This window comes from Castor canadensis, chromosome 14 (assembly GCF_047511655.1).
Source record: "Castor canadensis chromosome 14, mCasCan1.hap1v2, whole genome shotgun sequence".
NCBI lineage: Eukaryota > Metazoa > Chordata > Mammalia > Rodentia > Castoridae > Castor > Castor canadensis.
The window spans coordinates 26,533,698-26,542,118 of NC_133399.1; the positions used below are offsets into that span (position 1 = coordinate 26,533,698).

At 54.6% G+C, this 8,421-nt stretch overlaps 1 protein-coding gene across 1 annotated transcript; it reads right to left on the reverse strand.

Moving 5' to 3' along the window:
* Window positions 1-3,079: 3,079 nt before the first annotated feature.
* Mrpl4 (mitochondrial ribosomal protein L4) lies at window positions 3,080-8,336 on the reverse strand. Its single transcript, XM_020174290.2, has 9 exons — window positions 7,999-8,336; window positions 7,846-7,912; window positions 7,609-7,759; window positions 6,735-6,786; window positions 5,468-5,585; window positions 4,832-4,938; window positions 4,645-4,754; window positions 4,484-4,560; window positions 3,080-3,647 (listed from the first exon to the last, which is right to left on the reverse strand). The coding sequence occupies exons 1-9, from the start codon at window positions 8,053-8,055 to the stop codon at window positions 3,502-3,504; spliced, it is 885 nt and encodes a 294-aa protein (XP_020029879.1). The 5' UTR covers window positions 8,056-8,336; the 3' UTR covers window positions 3,080-3,501.
* Window positions 8,337-8,421: the final 85 nt, after the last annotated feature.

Consider the following 8,421-nt stretch of genomic DNA (forward strand, 5'->3'; position numbering starts at 1 on the left):
AGGTCGCGCAGCAGAAGGGGAAGGGAGAGGCCCGGGGATGCGCGGAGCCTTCCTCCCGGGGACCGGGGCTTGCAAGTCACTCGCCATTCAAAAATGCACTGCCCTCCTCCGCTCCGGCCATTCCTAAGGAATTTCCACGGGGATCTTTTTTCTTGGGGGGCCTAGGGGTGCTGAAATCTCCGTCCCGGAAGGGCCTGGGCAGGATGAAATCGGGGACATCCCAGCCTCACCGAGGGTCTGGGAAAATCCGGCGCGGTGGGTTATTTTCAGATGGATTTTTCTCGCGCTCGTCCGTCCCCTTGAGGTCTTTGGTCCCCGCCGGAGGTGCGCTGGCTACGAGCTCCCCCGCGTGGCCCAAGTGTCCATCTGCAGCCACAAGAGTGACCATCTTCCTCTAGCCACCCGTGTTTAGGGTGCCTTCGTTGTTCTAGCAACGCAGAAGGAACAGAACAGAACCCCACCCCAAAAAAACAATTCCCTGCCATCGTGCAGCGGCCGTTTTAGTAGAGGCGACATAAAGGCTAGAGAAGAGGAAGAATGGGGCAGCAGCGTTCCAAACGGAGGGAACCAAAGTGCAAAGGTCCTGAGGTAGGACCTGCTTAAGACCGACCCGGAGGTCAGTGTGGCAGGAGCAGGGTAAGAGGAGGAGGGAATTGGAGGGAAGGAGGGCAAGGGAAGATAATGCAGGTGCTTGTCATTTTGGGAGGACTTTGGTTTTTTTATTCCCTGGGAAGTGGGAGCCAGGAGGGTTCTGAGCAGAGGAATGTGCCCTGCCCAGGGTGTTCACGGGCGCCCTTTTGAGGCTTCGTTCGGGAGGTGCAACCAGGAGACCAGAGGAGTGCTTGAGTCCAGATGCGCAATAAGGGTCCTGGAGCGGACAGGGACAGTGGACTAGCTAGTTGGGTGTGGAATTCATTTGGGAGGCGGGGCCAACTGGACTTGCTGGGCCGGCGGCGGGGGCGGGGGGGTGGTGTTGGGCAGAGTCAAGGGTGACTGTGATGCGGGTCTGAGTTCCTGGGAGGAAAGAGGTCCATTTCCTGAGATGGGGCTAGGGAGGGAGTGGGCACCTACCAGCCTCCGCTCCCTTTTAGGTTTTGTGAAAAGGGAAGCAACCTGGCGGCCCTTTCCTGCAGTCTGCAGGAAGGGCAAGACTTCCTTCCAGGTGCCAGGCAGTCTCACGCAGGCCGAGGGATGGGCCCACTGCAGGGCAGAGGCGAGTCCAGGGCAAATTTCCAAACCCGACTCCATGGCATTAGACTTCCTCTGTCACACTCTGAGCTCTGCTGTGGGCGCCGCCTGGCTGTTCCCTCAGCCTGGGATGCTTTTCCACTCAGTCCTGACATGGTCAGCTCCTCCTTTATAGTTTTATGGTGGCCTGATCGTCCTCCCCCTTTCTTTTTCTTTTTTTTTTTTCATAGGACTGGAGTTTGGACCCAGGGCTTTGTGGTGGCAAAACCAGTACTCTACCTCTTGAGCCACACCTCCAGTCCATTTTGCTTTGGTTATATTGGAGATAGGGTTTCTCCAACTAGAACTATTTGCCCAGGCAGGCTGGCCTTGACCCTCAATCCTCCTGATCTAGCCTCCCAAGTAGCTAGGATTACAGGAGTGAGCCACCACACCTGTATTTTTTTTTTTTTTTTTTAGTACTGGGGCTTGAACTCAGGGTCTACACTGTTACCCACTCCATCACCCCTTTTGTGTGACGAGTTTTTCAAGATAGTCTACCTTTTTGCCCAGGGCTGTGATCTTCCTAAACTCTGCCTGAGTAGCTGATTACAGGTGAGCCACCGCGCCCAGCTTTTTTTTGAGGCAGTCTCACCCTGTAGGCCAGGCTGGTCTAGTGTTCTCCATCCTCCTGCCTCTACCTCCTGACTGCAGGCATGACCACTGTGCCAGGCTAATGTCCCCACTCCATCCTGAGCCACACCGTCACCAACACATAGCATCAGAATTGGCCCTCTACACAGGTGGTTCAACACCCTCAGACTCAACCAACTGGGATCGAAAGTACTCGAAAAAATGGTGAACACATGAAGACTCTTTTTCTTACAGTTATTTCCTGAACAGGACAACAACTATTTCCACAACATGGGCATCATGTTAGGAATTACAAGTCATCTAGAGACTATCTAATGTGTATGGGAGCTGGGTGCTGGTGCTCAAGACTGTAATCCTAGCTACTTGGGAGGCTGAGACCAGGAAGGTCCCAGTTCAAGGCCAGCCCGGGCAAACAGTTCAGGAGACCCCATCTCTAAAATAACCAGAGCAAAGTGGACTGGAAGTGTGGCTCAAGCGGTAGAGCTCCTGCTTTGCAAGTGTGAAGAACAGTCCCACCAAAAAACCAAAAAAGCACATTCTAGAAATCACATCAGTTTCTTCTTTTCGTTTTTCCTTGTGGCTGAGGATCCCAGCATAGACAGGTTCTGCTGCATTCTTTGGAAAAGCCCTGCATCTCACCCTTTCTTGAACGTTCTAAGAACCACACTGGTGCATGCAGCTGTGACAAGGTTAGACTGTGCTCACTCAGGGCAGCCAGGTCTTCTAGGTCTTGGTGCTCCATGGGGCCAGTGAGGCAAAGCTCTGACACAGCTAAAGGTTCAGCCAAGAAACATTGGTCCAACTGTTGACACCTCTTTAAACTGGTTCCAATGACTTTTTTTCCCTTAAAGCTGAGTTCTGAGAGTAAACCCCACACATTCCAGGGGTGTCTGGAGAAGGGGGAGGCCCAGCAACATGGGTGGTCACCATGGCCACATGGCCTGGTCTGGGGCACACACAAAAGGTAGTTCTGGTTAACTTCCTTTCTTATTTATTTAAAAAGACAGGGTCTTGCTGTGTTGCTTAGGCTGGCCCAAACCTGTGGCTTCCAGGCATTACTGATTTTAAATTGTGTAATTTTAATCTGGTTTAGCTATTAAAAGAAATTAATTCAGCAGGCAGACGTTATCAGCAGATGCAAGAGTTGGGAGTGGGGAGCACTGGGGCTGTGGCTCAGTGATGGACAGCTTGTCCAGCAGGTGCGAAGGCCCTAGGTTCCATCCCTAGCACTGCAAAAGAAAAAGAACTGGGATTCTGGTTTGGTGTCTAAAAATGTTTATTTGCCCTCTCATCAGGAGACGACAAGAACCGGGATTCCTGAGTTTGAGTTGAGAACTCAGGGGACAATGAGCCAGGAGGCCCACAAGCTTGTGGGTCTGATTCAGCTGGGCTGTTAGTTCTGGCAATTTCCATGAACAGTCCTGAGGTTGTCATGAAAGCAGGCTGCAAGGCCTTGAGCAGAGGGGCTATCCAGTGAAGCCAGCATGACAAATGGATCTGTTCACAACTCCTGCTGAAAAAGTCACTGCAAGCTGGGGCAGGAAGTGGTCTGGGCTCTCCGCAGCTGTACCTCAGGGGTGAGGGCTGTGGCTGCAGGGACCTCAGTTCCCTCGGTGGGATGCAGGGTCCCCCAGCGCCTCTGTACAGGGTGGACAAGGCTCAGCCTGGCTCACTGGGCTGTCAGGGGAAGTCGCTGTAGGGCAGGCGGAAGGGGTAGAGTGGCGTGTAGCGTGAATCCTGCCAGAGCAGCTTCTCCTCCAGGAAGGCGACAGTGGGCAGCGTGAGGACCAGGGTTTGGTGCTTGAGCATGCTGTACACGTTCAGGCCTGGGGGGGATGGGGCGGAAGTGGGGCAGGGTCACCTGGAGGGCACCCTACAGGCCCTGCTCCAGCTGTTCTGGTCACAGACCTGCCCTAGGCTCTCCAGGCTCTGCTCTGTACTTGGCCCTGACTCCTACCTCACTTTCCAGTGGGGGAACACAGCAAAGAGATAAACACTGGCTAGAGGGAGACAAGAGGGCTGGGAGTGGAGGTAGGAAAGGGGCAGGTCTGCAGGGCTTCAAGGACCCCCAGGGAGGTGAGAGCCACTGAGCACTGAGGGCCTGGAGCCCACTCAGCTGCTCATCAGCGCCCTCTGGTGGCTGTGAAGGGGAAAGATTTTGACAGGAAATCTTTTTTTTCCCCCAGCAGTTCTGAGGATTGAACCCAGGGCCCTCAAATGCTAGACAAGGGCTCTACCACTTGAGCCAGGCCTCACTTGGGCTACGCCCCCAAACTTTGCCTGCATTTTAGTTTGAGACAAGGTCTTCCTAACTCTGCCCAGCCTTGTCTTGAATTCACTATGTAGTCTAGGCTAGCCTGGAACTCATGAGTCTCCTGGGATTAAGACAGGTTTGCACCAGCATGCCTGGACATGAGTATTTCTTTAAGAAAGGCCACATTCAGAGGAGTGGGAGGAAGCTGGCAGCCAAAAAAAGCACCACTAGGGCCGGTGAAGGGTCTGGTCTGGTCAGGAAATGTGGTCTCTGCTTAAATCTGCCACTCAGCAATCCAGTGCTAAATGGGAGATTTGAACCAGCTGTGATTCTAATAGCGGGACCTGCCTCAGGGAATCTTGGGATCTGGGATGTAGGTCTGGGAGGTGGACCCCACGCATCGCTCACCGACAGCAGGGACCAGGTTGAAAGTCTTGAGCTTGGAGGTGGCCTCCACGATGTTCTGGGGCATCTCCTCGTGGATCCTGTAACAGGAAAGGTTGGGAGGCGAACCCTGCGGAGACCGAAGCTCAGGCCCCATCCCGCCCTGTGCCCTGTCCTCCCCTCACAAGTCCACCAGGAGCACTGAATCTCCCCAGCGGCGGTAGCGGGCCAGCTCCATCAGGTACTCGGGGTCTGCTGTGGGCAGCTGCAGGGAGTCCACAATGTGCAAGTCATCCTGGAGGGAGAAGTGGATGCCTGAGCCTGGGCTCCCCAGCCCCCGGGCCCACTCTCCAGGATGCCCTGGGGCCATACCTGGGTCAGTTTCACAGTCAAGGCCACCTTGAGGCCCAGCACCCGCACTTTCATGGGCAGCATGTAGTAGTAACTTTTGGGGCCACGAGGGCCATGAGCAACGCCACCTGCAGGGACAGAGGTGGGTGGTGGGCAATGGCTGCAAGGTCAGAAACCTGCCTCAGTGGCTGGCAAGGAAATGGGTGCAGGAGCACACGCCTGTACTCCCTGCACTCAGGAGGATGAGCAGAAGCTCCAGTCTGGGCAACATAGCAAGATCCTATGTCAAAAAAAAAACAACAAAAAAACCAGCCAGGGATGGTGTTGCCCACCTATAATTCCAGCGATGAGAAGGTGAAGGCAGGAGGATAGAAAGTTCCAGCCCAGGCTATACAGTGACACTGTGTCTCAAAAAAACAAATAAAAAGAGGATCTGAAGAGAGCGGGCAGCAGGAGGGGAAAGAACACACGCTCAGATCTCTGCCTTCACATGGGCAGAGAGTATGTGAGTCTGAGCTCCAATGCCACTGGTCCCACTGAGCTGAGGGGGTAGCACAGGGCTGACCAGATGTCACCCAAATGGGGACAGCTGTTTATAAAGAAGCATCCAGGCGCTGGACTTGCCCCAGAGCTGAGTCTCCACCCTGCCCTACTCACCTCCTCGCCAGATGGGGGAACGGATGCTGCCATGCCGGGCTCGCCCACTGCCTTTCTGTGGCCAGGGCTTCCGACCACCACCCCGCACCTCCGCCCTCGTCTTGGTCTTGGCATAGCTCTGTGGAGGCAAAGTGAGGACAAGTCAGGTTCACAAGGCCCATGGCACTGCAGACACCAGGACTGGAATTTGGCAGGCAGCCAGACAAGTGTGGGGACGAGGGCTCTGGGGGGACAAGCATAGAACCCAGGAGAACTCTGGAACATCAGTATTACAGAGACAGGGCCAGCTGCCTGGCCTAGTCAGTGCTCAGGAATTTTTGAATTTGAACTTGACTTCATGTTACAAGGTAGCCCACGGGCAATGACGTGTTAGAGAGCCATCAGAGAAGAGGTACGGAGCCTTTATTACTAGGGCAATGGGGAGCCAATGCAAGCAGGGAATGGACTTTTCAGGTCTCTGAGGTGGACAGCTGAAAGGCAGAGAAATGCTGGGTATGGTGACGCACACCTATAATCCCAGCACTCAGGAGGCTGAAGGAGGATCAAGAGTTCCAGGCTAACCTGGGCTACACAGTGTGATCCTGTCTCAAAAAAGTTCCTGATGCCTGGCACTGGTGGCCCACACCTGTAATCGTAGCGACTCAGGAGGCAGAGATCAGGAGGATCATGGTTTGAAGCTAGCCCTGGGCAAATAGTTCTCAAGACCCTATCTTGAAAATACCCATCACAAAAATAGGGCTGGTGGAATGGCTCAAGGTATACGCCCTGAGTTCAAACCCCAGTACTGGAAAAAAAAAAAATTTCCTGACATACAGTCCAAACTCTTCACTATTGTTCCTATTGCTCTATCTTGTGCCACAGGGCCTTTGCACATGTTACTCCCACATACTACCTCCACACTAGCCCCACTGCTTCCTTGAGCTGGTAGTTTCTACAGGTAGGCATGAGGTCAAATGTCCCTTTCTCTGGGACAGCTGCCCATGACTGCACAATTGCAGCTATGACTACATGACTCACATTCATCTCCTACTAAACTGGGAGCTCCCTGAGGGCAGGAATCTTGCCTGGCTTGTTCACCACTATATCCTCTCACCTCCCACAATGCCCATCATGGTGGGTGCTGAGAAAATGACTAAAAGTTGATCAAACCAGTTGGTTCAAGACAGAAGATGAGGCCTGAGCCAGGAAGTCCAGAGAAAAGCCACTGATGGGCTTCCACAGAGCCCCCACATTCAGAAGCTCAGTCATCCCACCTTGCTCTACTCACAATTCTTTTGAAGTTCTTTTGCCACGTGGCAACCTGGTGCAGGACATCCAGCCTGGGGAGGAGGAGGTGGACATGAGAAGCCAACCCTTTCTTAAACCCTCCCATGGCAGCTACTTGGGAGACAGAGATCAGGAGGATAGAGGTTTGAGGCCAGCCTGGGCAAACAGTTCTCAAGACTCCATCTCCAAAATAACCAGAGCAAAATGGACTAGAGGTGTGGCTCAAGCAACAAAGCACCTGATTTGCAAGTGTGAAACCCTGAGTTCAAACCCCACCTCCACCAAGAAACCCCCAAAAACAACAACAAAAACCCTTGCATGGCTCTCCCACCGCAGGAAAGGAAAACCTCTACTCCTCTCTTCAGCCTCCAGTACCCTATATGATCTGCCCTTCTCTGACCATCTTGCACTACCTCCAGCCAAGCTGGCCCCTCTAAGATGGAAGCTAGCTGGGTGTGGTGTTGCACGTCTGTAATCCCAGCACTAGGGAGGCTCAGGCAAGAGGACCACTGGAGCTAAGAGTTTGAGACCAGCAAGACCCTTTGCACTTGCTGTGTCCTCTGCCTGAAATACTCTTATCTTCGCTGGTTCCTTCTCAGCCTATTAATTTTTTGAGATAAAGTCTGTCCTAGAACTCCCGATCCTCCTGCTTCCACTTCCCAAATGCTGGGATTACAGTCGTACACCACCACACGGGGCAAGATGCTACCTTTCACCCATGAACTTCACACAATCCTGCAGCACGGACAGCCTTTACCCATCTTTGGCAAGTGGGGAAACTGAGGCTCAACAGTACGAGCCCAGGTCACGCTAATTCCTGAACTCGCCCTCACCATCCCTGGGCCACTCAAATCATCGTTACAGTCCCCGCTCACCTGGGCGCTGTGGCGAAAACATCGGGGTGCAGCTCGGCCAGGCCCACGCGCTCTTGCTCGTAGCCCCGCAGGGACTCGATCCAGGCCTGCACCGGCCGCCGGTGCGCGGTGACCGGGAGTTCGCACTTGCGCAGTACAGGCTCCGGGAGACCTGGAGCGATTGGAAGGTCAGGGGTCAGGGTCAAGGGTCAGAGCTCTCCGTCACCGCCCTTCCTAAGGTAACCCCGGCTACCTCACCCGTACTCGCCGCCGGCTCTGAGCTCTCCGCCGGCCGCGCTGCCTCTTCCGCCAGTGAGGTCAGACCCTGTAAGCGACGCGCGACAGTAAGAGACGACCTCGGGACTCCGTAGCCTTTTATGTTCTCACCCCGGCCCCGGTCTAACACCTCACCCGGCAGCCCCAGGGACGAAACCAGGCTCGCGCCCCGGCACGGACTAACTGCAGCATCGCGGCGCGGTTCCCCACACCGCGAGAGACCGAGGCTCCCTCTAGACGCGCGCGGCGCCTCGAGATGACGTCACGTACGCGACAGCACCACCCCTTGCTCAGATGCGGCGCTGGAAAGCGGGGTGTGTAAGTGCAAAGACGTCATGGTGCAGCCCAGCGTACCCCCACGCCCGTCCTAGAACTAGTCCCAGCCCCATTTTTCACTCCTGGCTTAGGAACTATCTGCGAGACTTAAGAACGCGACTCCATAGCCAGAAGCCCCCACCTCCGTAGGCCTCCTTGGATCCTGCCCCGCCAAGGGGTGGTACAATAATCTAGCCAATAAGAGCTCTCTGGCCAAAGGCACGCTTCTGATTCAGCCAATGA

What these genes read in the sequence shown, in the direction of transcription:
- Mrpl4 (XM_020174290.2), bottom strand. Translation starts at nt 8,055, where the DNA reads ATGCTGCAGTTAGTCCGTGCCGGGGCGCGAGCCTGGTTTCGTCCCTGG. An exon ending in GTTTTCGCCACAGCGCCCAG is followed by an intron (nt 6,787 to 7,608) that starts GTGAGCGGGGAC and finishes CCTCCTCCCCAG; the next exon opens with GCTGGATGTCCTGCACCAGG. An exon ending in AAAAGAACTTCAAAAGAATT is followed by an intron (nt 5,586 to 6,734) that starts GTGAGTAGAGCA and finishes TTGCCTCCACAG; the next exon opens with AGCTATGCCAAGACCAAGAC.